Here is a 16,350-nt window from a genome sequence, read left to right as displayed (position 1 = left end):
CAGAAAATACAGTACATTAAATAATCAACCATCACATTCACACCTACGAGCAATGTGAAGTCAATATTTAACCTAGCATGCAAGTTTTTGAGATGTGGGATTCCACCCGAGTCACAAGAAGAGCATGCAAACTCCACTTAAAGGAGGACCCTGAGAACTCGGACGCAGCTGTGCTAACCAGTCGGACAACCGTCCCGCCCGTTTGATTTGACAAATAAGTGCACAAGAATCTGTTAAAATTTTAAGATTGGAAGTAATAGGGGTTAGAGGCGAAAGAAGAATGTGGGACAAATGGTTCTAGGCATACGGATGATGCAAAATGACTCAAAGCGATAAAAAGTGAGGAAAAAGGTTTATTGAAGAAAAAAAAACACAGAGGGGAAGAAAGAAAACGTCTGACATAAAAGGAGCCTTGTAGAGAATTGAAGAGGAAGCCGCTACGAGAGAAGAACAAAATCAAGGACAAAGAGTAACTCTCAGTGTGTCGCAATTAATTTTCACTTTCAAAAGCTTTTCCCAAAAGATTTCAGCGCTGAATACAAAAGAGTTGTGTGTTTTCCCTCCTTAAAGGGAAGGCAGCGAACAGTTTGGACGAGTTTAATTTCAAGATCTTTAGTCTGCTCAGAAATGCCGTGTGGAGACACGCATGAGGCACTGACCATATGTTAAATGTGCACTGGAGTCAGGAGACAATGTAGCCAATCTATTGTGCATGAATGCTCAATATGTGTGTAGCGCGTCACACACACGCTTACTTGTGCACGTGCATCATTTGCTGCCTCGTCACCTGTGTTGGTGCGATGAAGCGTTTAGGCCCATTAGCTTTACAGGAGAAAGCCATCCAGCATACATTGTCTACGGTGTTAGCTAACAGGCGAGACTTTGCTAATTGCTTCCACTCTGCGCTGACTAATTGAAGTGAATAAAGATGATTAAAGGGACTAAAAATAGCTGCAGGGGAGAAGCGATGGAAGGCTTCTGTATCGTCGGTGTGGGGGGATTCAACAAAAGACGAATACATAACCCCGCCATTCTGACATGATTCTCATCAGCTCGCCATAATGACGCACAAATTGCTTTCAAGATAAACATTAAAATATACATGCGTGTTGCACTGTAATTTGGTACAGTTGTTCAAAAAGGGGAGTCGCTCTTCGTTTTTTTTTTTTAATAATCCACCATAAATAAAAAAATCATGGACATTAACTTGAACAGGAACAAAAACAAATTATGTTCAAGCTAACTTTCAACAGCTCCAGGATTCTCATTAAATGTTTTTTATTGGGAGGGGGGGAGCCTTGTAAAAACTATATGTAGCCATTTAACATAAGATCGAAGCTTCTGAATCTTCTTGATGGTACAGTCATTTGATTATAAAACTGTTTCATCACTGCTCTTACAAGTTATGTAACCTACTGAGCTTTCACAGTTTAGAAGAGTGATTTTCATTGTGGTACGAGAACCATTACGGCAGGGGCACCCAGACTTTTCTTTACCCCAAGATCTATTTCTCAAGCATCCAGCCTCTCGCGATCGACTGGAGGGCAGGGGAAGAGATACACGTTTTTTAGAATGACCAATGATGAAATAGGATGACCAAGTCACAAAGATCTACCCACTACAAAAATGCAAAACATATTTATTTTAACGTATATTGAGGATTCTTTATGCGTAAATGTATGTTTGTGTGCCTTGCATAACCGCGTGAGCCGATATTACACAACATAATTAACTTTAAACATTTTTTGTAACACCACACGAATGAAAATGCACATTTGGGCTGTGCCACTCACGTCAGTGGATTCGTCCAACTGCAGTGAGAAACACTCACAATTTCTGATATCCTTCCATACATCGGCCATGGCTTCACAGCGCCATGTCACTGTACTCCTTTACAGCTGCATTGATTTTATTGAAGATAATATTGCTGCCTAATTTTTAAAAGATTGGAGCAACGAGTCACTTATGCCTCTTTTATATGTGATGCTACGAACCCGGAAACAACTCTGGCGGCTTTTGCTGTTGAACTACATTGTGTGAAAAGTGACTGCTGTGCGGACAGTTGGGATTTTAGTTCGTTCACTTTTCGCATTCTCAGCTTGCTTTTCAGCAGAAAGTCGGTGTCGCATTGCCTATAAACAGTTCGAAGATGCCGTTCCACATTTCACTCCAGTGGCAGATGAGGCAAACACACTTCGAAAATGACATCGTTAATAAAATTATCGGCCTCACATTCCGTATGAAAGTGATACGTTTTTGTCTTCTTTACTACAGCATCCATACTCATGTTTGTTAAGATTTCTTAAGCGAGAGCCTAAAATAGGGGGGAACTCACTGACAGGGTATTTTCCTGTCGTTGATTGCACATGTGCGGTGAGCTAAAGTTAAAGAAAAAAATGGCAGATTCCCCCCCCCCCCACTCTTTCTCGGCATGCCGTCACAATTGACCGAAACTACCGTTGAGCACGATCGACGCATTGAGCAGCCCTGCATTAGGGCGATGTGAGCTGCTTTTAGTGGAATACAAAACAATCACTAAATTATTATTACTTTTTGTAGAACGCTTAAAACATGAAATACATACATATTCAAATTCACAAACGGAAAGACGAAAGAACAAGACCCTGTGAATAAGGGGACCGAAATTAATCCGTGAGGTGGTCAGTGGTGCCTGTCGTGGCAGCAATCCCAGAATCGGTTGCTGGATACAAGTGGTGAGTGATGCCGTCAAGCTGAAGACTGAACCCTTCATGTTTTGATTATATGGCTCGAAGCACGATCATGCATTAAACATAGATTGAAAGGTTTTCCAGAATTTTGAGATCAGGTTTGGGTGTGCGTATTATAATTGTATGTGCAATATACATGAGAAATCCCAGTACTTCAAATGAAGTACTGTAAGGATACCGTATATGACTGGAAAAAAATTACTAAGAATACTTACTTCTGACAACGACGTTGATGTTTTTACGGGCGGGGTTGCCCACGTTGTTGACAGCTGTGCAGTTGTAGAAGCCTCCGTCTGTCGGCGTCACGGCCCTCAGTGTCAGCTGGGAACCCCGAACCTTGGCGTTGAGGGGAAGAGGTCCCGGGTAACGTGACCAAATCACAGTAGGTGGTGGGAAACCCGCAGTTACATGGCACGTGATGACCACATCCTGCCCGGGATCCGCAACAACCGTGTCGTTGACAGACAGGCGAACCATCGGGGGAGCTGGGAAGAGATGCAATGATCGGTGTAACTGTTGGTTTGGACTTCCACTTCATATATCGGGAATAATTTGATAATGACAGCTGCAGGAATAAAAATGTACTGAGGTTACTTTCAAAACTTAAATATATGAAAGGAGATATGCAAGGATTTGTGGTCACAAATGTTTAACTGGTTTAACGATAATTACCGTCCTTCACAGTTTTAAAAAGTCTTCCCTGCTTACAGTATGTCGCAATGAGGACTGCAGACGAGGAAATTAAAAAAAAAAAAAAACATTTGCAGCTTGCAAGCTTTGACCTTAAAATGTCCGAGTCAAAAGTAAACAAAAAACATGGCTGACGGCCCGTGATAAGCTTGAATCTGTTTGTTTGTGAATCAATAATTTGACTTTCAGCAGCAGTCCGGTCAACAAACAAAATCTATTTGGCAGGTGAACATTTTACTGAATAACTAATTTATTATCAATACAAATGTATACACAGTAATTTCCATAAGAAGATTGTCTTAACTCAAAATATCTGCTCTAATCCTAGTAGATTAGATTGTACCTTTTCTTGTCCGAGGTCAAAAATGTCTAAATTATTCCATCCATCCCAGTTGTCAATGGCCAGGAGGCGGGGTACAGCCTGAAGTGGTTGTCGGCCAATCGCAGGGCACATGGAGACAGACAACGGTCGGATTCACAATCACACCTCCAGGCAATTTAGAGTGTCCACCTGCATGTTTTTGGGGTGTGGGAGGAAAGCGGAGTACCCGGAGAAAACCCACGCACGCACGGGGAGAACATGCAAACTCCACACGGGAAGGCTGGAATTTGAACCCTGGTCTTCAGAACATTGAGGCCAGCGATCTAACTAGTTACTCCACTGTGCCGCATCAATAAACATCAGAATAACAATTGAAAGAAGTAAGTATTTCAAACTCCCCGGTTGCAGAAATTCATACGGATCCACCATTCTGCAAGGTGATGAAAGTGAACAGGACAGTTTAAAAAGAAAATAAATAAAAACTCAACACCAACTGACAATCTATAGTAGTAATTCTAAAGTATTACACTGGTAGAACATTGTTCAGCATTAATGTAACTGATTGAAGGAATTGTTAAGCACTGGAACAAATATTCTCCCCTCTTGTAGTACAATTTTGTACCCGAGAGGTAGCAGAGTAGGTAAAGAGCTTCCATCTATACATGAGGGTTGTACCTGGGCTTATAAAATCTGGGATGATGCTAAGTATTAGGTAAATCTTTCCACAGCTATTCTTATACTATTTAACACATGCAGTTCACTTTCTTCAGTCTGAATCATTCTATTGATGGGTTTGCAAACATTGTCTGCCTCACCCAGAGGCAAGAGAGTGAGGATATTGGTAGAAGGGTGCTGAGGATGGAGCTGCCTTGCAAAAGATCGAGAGGAAGGCCAACGAAAAGGTTGAAGGATGCTGTGAGGGAGGACATGAAGACTGTGGGTGTTAGAGAGGAAGATGCACGAGAGAGGCTTAGATGGAAAAAGATGACACGCAGTGGCGACCCCTAATCGAGACAAGCCGAAAGGAAAAGAAGAAGTCTGCCTCACCCTTGTTCGGTTTGTGCACTCAAGGTGAAAATATGAAGTTAACCAAAATGCATCAAAACTAGCCAAAGTGAAATCACACTCTTCTCTAATTGGTGAAAAGAACGTAAACAGGAAGAAGGTTTGCTCTCCCGACTACTGAGTGATGACCAATTAAAGAGCACAAAAGTAAAGCAAAAGTGCTATTTACTTTATTAAATTTCCAGACTACAACACACTGCTCAATAGCCTGACTCGAGCAGATTCTCCTCCATTGAAAACACGCACCCATCCCACAACTAAACTTCAGAAGGACGCTAATATTGAGCATGGACGTCGGCGCTAACTGCGACTCAAAGACGTGCCTGTTTAGACAACAGTCTAATTTGTTTACACGCCACCTGCAGTTTTGTCATTATAATGATTTTAGCTTGTGGTGGAAGGAGATGAGTAACACCTGGCTTCAGCCACTGTTGCGAATGTTGTTTTGCTTCTGCGCATACTCTGGATAGAGTTTGATTCAAGCGGGCTAAAGCCTGCCGTCTAAATTTTGGAAACATCTTTCACTGCTGCTGGCATGTCTGTTGACTAAGAAATAATAAACTTAAATCAAAATGTCACCATCCTAACACCTGTAATGACTGTAGAGAAACAATTTTTACACAAACCGACTTCTTTTCCTTTCGGCTTATCCCATTAGAGGTTGCTACATCGTGTCATCTTTTTCCATCTAAGCCCATCTTGTGCATCTTCCTCTCTAACACCCACTGTCCTCATGTCCTCCCTCACAACATCCATCAACCTTTTCTTTGGTCTTCCTCTCGCTCTTTTGCAAGGCAGCTCCATCCTCAGCAGCCTTCTAACCAATAAACTCACTCTCTTGCCTCTGAACATGTCCAAACCATCTAAGCCTGCTCTCTCTAACCTCGTCTCCAAAACATCCCACTTTTACACTAACTGACTGCTTTTTTAATATTCAGTTGTTAGTTTATTTGTAGACTGCATGACAAAGGTGACTTTTTAACATTCTTATATGCCCCCGTGTTTGAATTTATTCAAACACGGGGGCATATATCACATTCCCTTGAAAAACGTCAACAAAATAGCCTTCCAATTCTCAAACAAAAATAGCCTTCCAATTCTCAAACAGATCGATTCAAATTTAAGGAGGTGGAAGTACAGAACCACCACAAACTGAACCATTTGTTTTTATCCAAATCTGACTTTGTACAGTATATGAAAAATAAGGTATACAATATCCTCACCCCCCTGTGGCACTGGAACGAGATATGGCCGGTGAGCAAGTGTCTTAAATGACCACATATCCCATTGCAGACTATATAAAGTGTGTCTATGGGCTTGTGAAATTAACTTTATAATGTCAGTTTGTGGACCAGACATACTGATAACAGTTTGGTTCCCAATAAACACTCAATCACATAAAGGGCCATAAATGGTAAACGCTTATTGGCCAAACAAAACATTGCCATTTCAAACTACAAGAAGTAAAAAAAAATAAAAAATACAGCGGGGAGGAAACCAAATATGAGAGTGAAGAGATAAGTGAATCAAGGAGGGGAAGTGCGGATTTGAGAATTATAGCCTCAATTTCCCGAGGATGCGTGGGCGATGGCGGCAGCGGGATCAGTCGCCGCTCGTCCCCAAACTAATGGGATTTGTGTGGAACGCCGCACTTTACAAGCAGGTAACAAATGTCTCCGTCCTCAACACGTGTTCTCGTTTACTCAACTCTCCATTTTCCCTCTGTCACAGTGTCAACACTTAATGTAGTTGTTCTCCGCGTGACGGGCTCCTCCGCTTCTTATTCTTGCTCGCTCGCCGGCCACAACATTAGGTACACCTGCACAATTTGATACGTTCCCAGCCTGCAGTTCAAAGATAACCACGCGCAGTGTTTGCTGACACTGTCAAAGTGATATCCACTAAATAGGCAAGATAAAGCACTTACAACACCCATAAAAAAAAGGGAATTGCTCATAATGCTGGCAGTGAAAACAACCCATGCAAATTGATTTCAAAGAGACGAATACGACCGCTGTTTCATTTTGTTTACTGACACAAACATTGCTGAAGGAATGAAATGAATTGCAGCACCCAAATGACAACATACCTGAATGTTTTACCTTCAAAATGCAATAGGATACTGCAAAATACGTCAGCAACCTATCCTCCATTTCCACAGCACCATTACTTTTTAAAATTGTGTGTTAACCCTTCATCTTGCAGGGAAGCACATTCGGAAACTTCAAATAGTTTTCATGACCTCTGTGAAATCACATTGTGTTTCCTAGCCAATCAGCAAAGGAGTGTAATGATTATGATCAAATATTCATGGGGCACCAGTAGCGTGGACCACAAAGTCTTGGCTCTGTGACAAGAGGGTTGAAGGTCCAAATCCCATTGAGGATTCAGAAAACTAAAGGGGTGAAATTGGTACTGGTTCGATGTTTGTCAGCTGTTTGTATACCTGTAAGCAAGGTACTTAACCCACAAATCTCAAGGGTACGATGCCTTTCTGTCACTTGCCAGTGTGTGATTTGGTGCTTTGCATGGTGTAATGCAACGGTATCAGAAGTGTGAGGCACAGCAACTTGAGAAAAAATAACAAAACATCTTTTTAGACTCCACTTTACTATTTCATTTCATTTAATAAAACAATGAATAAATGCCTCAATTTTTCGCCTCATTTGAAATAACGCTCACACTGTCATTAAAAAAATTGAGATGCTCAGGCCAGTTTAATTGTGCTACTAACCAAAACAACAGCACCCACTAAAACGCACATGTTCAAGATCCTAGGAGCCATGTCATTTTTTTGTTCCCAGTTATCATTTCAATGCATAATAGTCATGATTTTGGTTTTACCCTCAAATTTGACTGGAGTTATGCTCGAAAATACCTGTAATATTTTTTTATTAACCCCCCCCCCCACCACACTTTTTTTTTTTTTTTTTAATTAAGTCGGGGTATACCTTGAACTGGGTGCCAGCCAATCACAGGGTACATATAAACAAGCAACCATTCATGTTTTTAGTATGTGGGAGAGAACGGAATATCCGGAGAAAATCCAGGCAGACGCAGGTTGGAGAAAACATGCAAACTACACACAGGCAAGGCCAGGTTTGTTAAATTTTAGCAGTTCTCCACCATGCTGGGCTTCAGAAAATCATCTACGAAAAGTATGCAAATTTTAAAAAAAAAGGTAACGTGACATGCGGATGAAAACAGTAGATATGGGCGTAAGAGTGGTGTCAAAACAACTACCATATGGTTTATAATTGTACGATTATCATTTACTTACCGTAATATCCAGCCCATAAACCGCAACTTTTTTCACACGCTTTCAACCCTGCGGTTTATGCGGAGATTGGGGCTAATTTGTGCATTTTTTCCAACGGGCGCAGGGGGGCACTCGAGCGGAAAAGGTAAGAGTGAGACCGGTGGAATCTAGGTGCCGAGGAAGTGACTTTTACCAGTCTGCCCCTGTTAGTGTTGCGCAAGCACTAGTGTTAGCGCAGCGGCGCAAGCGCTAAACTTTAGCGTTAAACTAAACCGTCTTTCTTTGGAAATATCTCGTGTTTGTGTGGGTTTCAATGTGGGCACTTGCGGCTTTTACACAACTGTGGTGTATGTATGTACCAAATGGTATTTCCTTTACAAAAGTACTGGGTGAGGCTTATAACCAGGTGCGCTCTGTAGGCCGGGAATTACAGTAGTTAGAGCTTAGTTAGAACTTGGTTCACTTGAGGTTTTCTTCCAGTTGGGGAGGCGGTGGAGCCTACTGCAGACTGGGCAGACTTCACATGTGGGGAGCGGAGAAGCCACGAGCCTCGCAATCGATAGGTAAAGAGAAAGCCTCCAGGCTGGGTCAGTCCGTCTATGCCTGGGCAGCCCACAGATGGCCAGCCAGGTTTCTGCTCGGCACCAAAATGAAGCATATAACCGCGACGGGATGTTTGAAGTGCCGCGTAGCTCGTGTCTGGCTGCCTCCCTTCTTAATCAAACAGAAGCAAGTCATCCACCGTGCTGTCACAGTTCGTGGGCTGGCCGTTGCTGGCGAAGCAAGGCAAACGCAGTCAAATCGGGCCGTTCACATCTGCGTGAACTCGGTGTTGTAGGACTGATTGTAATTTTGTCATTTGCCAAATTTTTCCTGCTTTTTAAATCTGTTACAATGGTCTGACATCTTCGGCTTCTGGACATTACCATTTTTATATTCTCCTTCTGTCTAGTAAAAATATTTACTTCCCAGAATTTTCAATACCAATGTTGATTATCAACTAAAATGTGAGCTCAATATTCCTTAATCATGTAAAACAATACAAACAAATTTGAACACCAGATATTGAAAGAGGGTGGAACAGTGGACGACTGGTTAGAGGGTCTGCCTCACAGCTCTAATGTCCTGAGTTCCACACCAGGACAACCCCATCGGTGTGAAGTTTGCATATTCTCCCTGTGCCTGTGTGGGTTTTCCCCAGCCACTTCAGTTTCCTCCCATATCCCAAAAACATGCATTCATTGGACACTCTAAATTGCCCCTAGGTGGGATTGTGAGTGTGACTGTCGTCTGTGCCCTGCAATTGGCCGGCAACAGGGTGTACCCTGCCTTCTGGCTGAAGACAGCTGGGACAGGCTCCAGCACTCCTGAGACCCTTTTGAGGATAAGTGGCTCAGAAAACAGATGGCTGAATATTGCTGTAATTCCCGGCCTACAGAGCTCACCTGGTTACAAGCCTCACCGAGTACATTTGTAAAGGAAATACAATTTGGTACATACGCCGCAGATGTGTAAAAGCTGCAAGTGGCAACATTGAAACATGAGATATTTACAAAGACGGTACACAGAAAGACTTTAAAGCTAGCACTAATGCTAGTGCCACGCTAGCGCTAATGCTAACAGGGCAGATTTTAATATAAAACTTACCGGTAAATATCACTGAGATATGCCAGTAACACAGCAGCAACATGCTAGCGCAGCGCAAACGCTAGCGCAGCGCCAACAGGGCCGGTTCAAAGTCACTTCCTCTGCACATATATTCCACTCGTCTCATTCTTACCTTTTCTGCTCGAGTGCCCCCTTGTGGTCGTTAGAAAAAATGCACAAATCAGTCACATCAGGGCATAAACCGCAGGGTTGAAAGGGTGTGGATAAAAGTCACGGCTTGTAGGCCGGAAATTACGGTAAGCAAGCAAGTGCAATGGAAAAAAACGAAAAATGTTATCCAAACAGTATAAAAAAATGGAAGAGCTGTAATCAAAATCGGCAATAAAGTTAGTACTAGTAATATACTTCTGTGGGAATAAAGTTTCCACTGGGAGCACTTATTAAAAGTGTATGTAATGTATGTAAAAGGCCATTATGAAACAAACAAAGGTTTTGATTAAACATAACCATGTCTAAAACAATCCAGTTGTTAACAGTTGAAATACATAAAATTGTTTAAGACTTTACTGTTGTCTCAAGATTCCAAACAGAAAAGGGCAAATACTTTTTTTCCCCCTAAAGTGCTTGAAACACATATTGTTTAGTTGTTCTTATTGTGAGATGCAGCTCTATTGGTGGAAAATTACACCGTTGTGCTCATATGTTTGATCACCAGGGCAGAATTTGTAAGATGTGTACAATTCTTTGCTTATGCTCTAATATTATTATATCAGTGGCATTAAAGACAAATCAAAACAAAAACAATAACAATAACACTATCATTGATTGAGAACGTTTTTGGAAAAAGAAATCATTCTAATAAATTTGGTATCATGGCAGGCAGAAACATAGCGAGAGCAAGTGCAATGGATAACACAAAAATATTGTGCAAACAGCACAAAAGATAACTGCAGTAAAAATCTGCAATATAAAGGGACCGCTAGCCAAGAACCATGATGTAGCCGAGGATCAGTGTATCTGTATTTTCGTGATGATGAGGGCTGGGACTCATTGTCTCCATGACACATGCATCCCATGACTCACACAGTCTCAAGTGTAGGTAGAAATTATGTACGCATCGGATGAAAACAACTTTCTTCGTTTTACACAATCTCTATTTCGCTGTCACAGTTTGACAATGTGCCTCATTGCCGTAGCCCTCTGTTTACTTTGATTACTGCCTCTTGTTGTCATTTCTTTTCTTTTTACTATGAGGATGAGGATAGAAATGGGATTTTTGTTTCCCATTTCACATCAGACTGATAAGGGACTACTATAATGGAATGTTGGTAGATATGCTGGAATTCTTCACCCTATATTACATCATTTTACTATTACATTTGTCACATTATAGCCCATTGATGTATCCTGAGTGTATCCGTCGTGTCTTATGTATCCTGAGTATGGATGTGAGTCTCCAATGTATCCCGAGTAGATCCATTGTATCTTACATAAAAGATATATGTCGATAAAAAAGTCTCAGATGAAATAAATGCAATACTAATTTTAAAATGCCCACAATTTTATAGTCTGAAGCAGGGGTGGGCAAACTACGGTCCGTGGGCCACATCCAGCTCTTTGGCTATTTCAATCCGGCCCAAATTGCCCGACTCGTACCAAAATCATGATTACATTCACTTGACCATGTCTGATGGAACCAGTGATATAGTGACTTGACTTCGGCTGTTCTGTTTCGACTCTGCTTCAACCCCGGCCACTTCAACCACAAGGATTGGGCCACTGATAAGAATTCCCAACACTGAACGCTGAGCAGTGATTATGCCACTTTAGGAAAAAGGAAATATAATGCATAAATTACCCCAACAGAGTAACCAAACTACAGTTATGTGTGACGTAAGTGCGTGCTTCTCCCCACCTTAAATCAACCAGAGCTTTGCCGGTCAAACGGTTGCGTAATCTTGTCACTTTTTCTTCCTATTGACATCAAAACTATAGTGGTGGGAGCAATGGTGTATGTGTGTCTGTGTGGCCCCAATATCAAAGACCCGCACATGAGGGGCTTTGATATTCATATTCATCCATGATATTCATATTCATCCATCCTTCGGTCCGTCCGTCAGCTAAGTGTCTTTAGAGAAGTGTACTGGGATTAGTGTGCTTGTTTTTGTTGTCATGTCAATTATGCACAAAGTTGCTAATTCAACATGGATATTTAAGTTATTGGTTCATGTTGATGTAACTGTATTTTGTGTGCCATATATTATCTCGTAATGTGTACAGTTAAGATGTTTGTTTTTTTGCAGTGGATAAATAATATTCCTGCTGCCTGGCAGCTGCTCATCTGAGAATTGCCACAATATAAACAACAGCAGACTTTGATGCACTAGAAACAAAAACTAATCAACTAAACAACACACCACGACGACGATATAATGAACATTGGATTAAATTGATTGTCGGTACTGAAAATTGTGTCCAAAAATAGTTTTCATTCGTCACTATAACTGCCAATGACAAAGTCTGTCACCCCCAATATTAATATGTTTTATAGAAGTTCCACTCTACTGTATACTGTATGTAACGGTGAGTGGTGGAATAAAAGGTTAGGGACTACTGGCTTAGGTTCTGTAATAATATTTACTTGAAAAAAAAAAAAAGTTGAACAAATACATGCCTGATTATTTCTGGCCTTTCTTAATAAGGCAAAGACCCAAAGACCTTTTAAGTAATGTCAGGTTGGCTATTAGTCATATATTACACTGATTCCTATTCATTTGCATCAGTGTATGTTTTTTCCTTCTCTTTCTTCTGGCTAAATGTTGTGGCCCACATCTCTTTTTTTAAACTTTGCTTTTGAGAGGAAAGCCCAAATTATTATCTTCACATAAACAGCTCAATTCAAGAGACTGATGCAAAACCTCCCGCAGTGCCCACCATTAACTTAGTATGACTCTTACAAAGTCGCTCTGCAGCTTGTTTTGTCTCATTACTAATAAAGGCTGAGGGTGGCAACACTCGGGACTAAAAAAAAATAAAAGAAAGAAAAACATAGCAGGGCCTCTAAAGCTGAATACAATCTATTCCGTAAGGCTGGACAATTTCTGGATTATTAAAACACATTTTGTTGCGTGAAATAAAGTGAATTTATCCGTTTCAGGATCATAACAGCAACAATTTAAAGTGCTATTGTCATGAAATGCATGATTCTTAGTATAAAACGGCCCATGCGTTTTTTTTTTACCACAAAACATGACTTTGACCTATACAGCTTTTGTAACTCCCCCCATGTAAATCCTCTCGAGGGATTTGTTTTCGAGAAGAAGCAGGAAGTGACATACATGGCGGGACCGCCCTCAAGTGGACTCATTTGTTTCTGATAGTTTTACCTGCTGGAAGGTAGCGCATTGTTTCTTCGTGTTAGCCAAAATGCCAGCTCGTTGCATTGCTGGATATTGCTTCAACACTCGGGAGGATAAATTCACCCTTCATAAATTTGCAAGACACCCGGTTCGTCGTGAAAAATGGATTGCATGGGTGCAAATGACGAGAGCTTCGTGGGTTCCTAATGACAGGTAGGTGTGTATACAGCTACTTAAAAAAAAAAAAAAAACAATAGTTGGGGGGGGCATAATCCATAAATGAGGGTTGCTAAATGTGTCGATGTGCGCATCGGAAGGTTTCCAAGCAGCAGCCGCTGAAGGATGGCCTACGGAAGCCTTGTGGATCCGACGCCGGCCTTGTCGGCCGGGGTGGCTCATGTCCGCCGCGGAAGTGGGCGTTTATCACCGCCGCACGGAGGTGGTTTTGGCCGTGATCCGCATGTCATCTAAATATGCCTCGAAAGAATAGGGTAATATTACGGACAGTAACTGAAGCCAATATGTAAATGCAGCCACTTCGCAACTTTCCGCATGGATGACGCGCTCTCCGCTCATATTTATTTTGAAGTGAATAATCTTATATGTATTTTTCATTTCAATATGTATTTTACAATCTTTATTGGGATGACACTAGACCTTTAACAATCCCTACCGTCACAGAAGCAGAAACGAAAGTTGACCGATTGTTAAAAACAAACACACGTCACGCAGGAAGATGTTTGAAGGTGTTTTTAGAGCAATACTGTCACATCATGGTAATAGATGTATGGATAGGTAGATTGATTGCGAGATTCGAGAGAAAAACAGCTAAAGTCTCCCAAAAGTTTCTGTCCTGATGGTTTGAACGCGTCGCTTTTGTTTGCCTCTTTTGGCATACAGTATTTGGGGCTTTGGGTGTGCTGCTGTTAATATGCAAAGAATTCAATTCTTTTGAACTGTTCACAGTGATAAATTCACATGGTTGATATGAGAAGCAGAGAACAGCACAAGAAATGAATCAGCCAGCTTTGAGAATAAAAAAGCAAGACTTAGTGTAGGGCTTTCCCTTCACTGTATCAATTTGACCACAACGAGGCTGACAGTGCTGTCAATGCCAATGTTATTGCAAGTAAGAGTTGCCGGGCAGGCACTGTGGAAATGGATCGAGCACCGTGGACTAAATTGGAGATAACAGGCAACGTGACAACTGAATTGCAGCTGACGGCCCTGTGATACCTTTTCAGCAAGACGGGTTGACAATTGGGTGCACCGGGAGGTGGGCAGGAGAGAGAGAGAGAGAGAGAGAGAGAGAGAGAGAGAGAGAGAGAGAGAGAGAGAGAGAGAGAGAGAGAGAGAGAGAGAGAGGGAAAGGCAGTGTAACAAACACCGAATGACGAGGAGAGCAGTAGAAGGTTGGAAAAAAAAAAAGAAGGAAGACAGATCTGAGAATTGAGAGAGAGAAATATGTGCAGCAACAAAGGGTTGATGCGGTATTTTTTTCTTCTTGCGTTTTTACTTACACGTGCTGTTTGTGAGCTTGAAGGTGACCGACTTGTCTTCAATGTTACACACATTACGAACCGACACCTGGCAGGTATAATCGGAAAAATCCTTCGTTCTCAGGTTTTTCAGCTTCAGGACCTTGGTCTCACCCTAAAGTGGAAAAGAACAAACGTTTTCTTTTGTTTTTGTTTTTTAAATGAAGCACATTGCTGGACACAGCCTGTGGAAAAGCAAATCTGTTGGCTTAATTTGAATTTTTGTCCCCCCCCCACTTACGTATATTGAAATCTTGTTTCAAAGATCTCTTACATTTTTAATGTGCAACAGTACAATAAAAAGACACACTAACAAACACATACCCCCAATTATTTCCACAGACCAATTGCCGCTGTGATGCCGGATCTGTGTTCTCTCCACTATGTTCCCTACTGTTTCAGTACGTGCTGTGTTTTTCAAAAGCATACAAGCGTTGACTGCAGATGTTGGGCTAATCAATTCTTAGGAAGTCTTGACGGGTACTGTACTCTGCTGCCGGGACAATTGAACTCCAGGGAATCTGCTTTATGGTAGACTGGTTCTCTGATAAACTGGGTAAAATGGAGCTATTGTGCTTGTCCTTTCAGAATGGGAGATCATGTTTGACGACTATTGTTTTTTGTTTTTTTTTTTTTATTGCAACTTACTGATCAGTCACTGATATTTTGGCTCACTTGAGCCAATTGCAGAAGGAATAGTATGTCACCACACTTGTCGAGAGAAGTTAGTGATTGTTGTTGGTTTTGTCAGTTCTTGATGACTTGGTTGGGTCGCTTGGTAGATGAAGAGCGTGCAGGATAGTTTGGTGGATAATTTTTCATGTGTTGGTTTTGTTAGTGTCTGGGAATGCAGTTTTATGCAAGTAGGGAGATGATCAGCATCATCAGAGAGTAAGTTTGTCAGATGGCTAATATGTGGATCGGTAAGGTGGTTCAACGATAGATGAGTAAGTACGTTGATTGGAAGGTAGATACAGTAGGTTCCATGGACAGTCACAGCTACTTAAGTTCATAGGGGGATATGTTGTACACAAAAAAATACTGGGTCAAATTTATAACTCAAATTTATAACTCATCTGTTGGTTTGGCATAGCTGGGTCAGAGGTTTAGCCAATATGGACCAACAATGGATCACAATTCAAGCAAATTATTCAACCTTCTGCTGGATAAGAAATGCCCTCTGCACAACACGAAATAAAAAGCATTGATTTCAAAACCAGCCTTATTAGTTTAAACGGAGTTTAAGCAATTACACTGGGTTATAGGGAAATACCATTAGTCTGAGAAAAACCACCTTCTTGAAGTCACCATTTTTGTTTGCTTGTACTTATTTCATCCAGCTGTGGCTTGGAGCCACCTGCTGACTGCTTTCTATTTGGTCAGGTGGAGCAGTATATGCAAGGGTCGAGTTCTTCTCACCTTTCCATTAACATGAGACAACACATTGATTATTTGTAGAAAAAAAGTTCACTGCAAATGGCCGGCAACCAATCCAAGGTGTACTCTACCTTCTCGTCCAAAGTCAAATTAGGTAGGGTCTAGCACCACTGCAGCCCTAGTGAGGATAAACGGTTGAGAAGATGGATGGATGGTTGTATAATAGTAATCCATCTGTCAATTTTCTTTGCCGCGTATCCTCACGAGGGTTACGGGGAGTGCTGGAGCCTATCCCAGCTGTCAACAAGCAGGAGGCGGGGTACACCCTGAAGTGGTTGCCAGCCAATTGCAGGGCACATAGAGACAGACTAACAGTCACACTCACATTCACACCTCGGGGCAA

General features: G+C 41.6%; 1 protein-coding gene across 6 annotated transcripts in view; it reads right to left on the bottom strand.

Annotated features, from left to right (window-relative positions):
* Positions 1–16,350, bottom strand: part of LOC133498056 (MAM domain-containing glycosylphosphatidylinositol anchor protein 1) — a 237,294-nt gene that overhangs the window by 57,886 nt on the left and 163,058 nt on the right. For all 6 annotated transcript variants that reach the window (XM_061814455.1, XM_061814456.1, XM_061814458.1 and 3 more), the window contains 2 exons: positions 14,553–14,685; positions 2,945–3,214 (listed from right to left, as the gene is read on the bottom strand). In XM_061814455.1, the coding sequence (XP_061670439.1) occupies positions 2,945–3,214; positions 14,553–14,685 (403 nt within the window). The remainder of the gene's footprint in view (positions 1–2,944; positions 3,215–14,552; positions 14,686–16,350) is intronic.

This window comes from Syngnathoides biaculeatus, chromosome 3 (genome assembly GCF_019802595.1).
Source record: "Syngnathoides biaculeatus isolate LvHL_M chromosome 3, ASM1980259v1, whole genome shotgun sequence".
NCBI lineage: Eukaryota > Metazoa > Chordata > Actinopteri > Syngnathiformes > Syngnathidae > Syngnathoides > Syngnathoides biaculeatus.
Note: the sequence above shows the minus strand (reverse complement) of the source record. Positions and strands in the feature narration are given on the sequence as shown.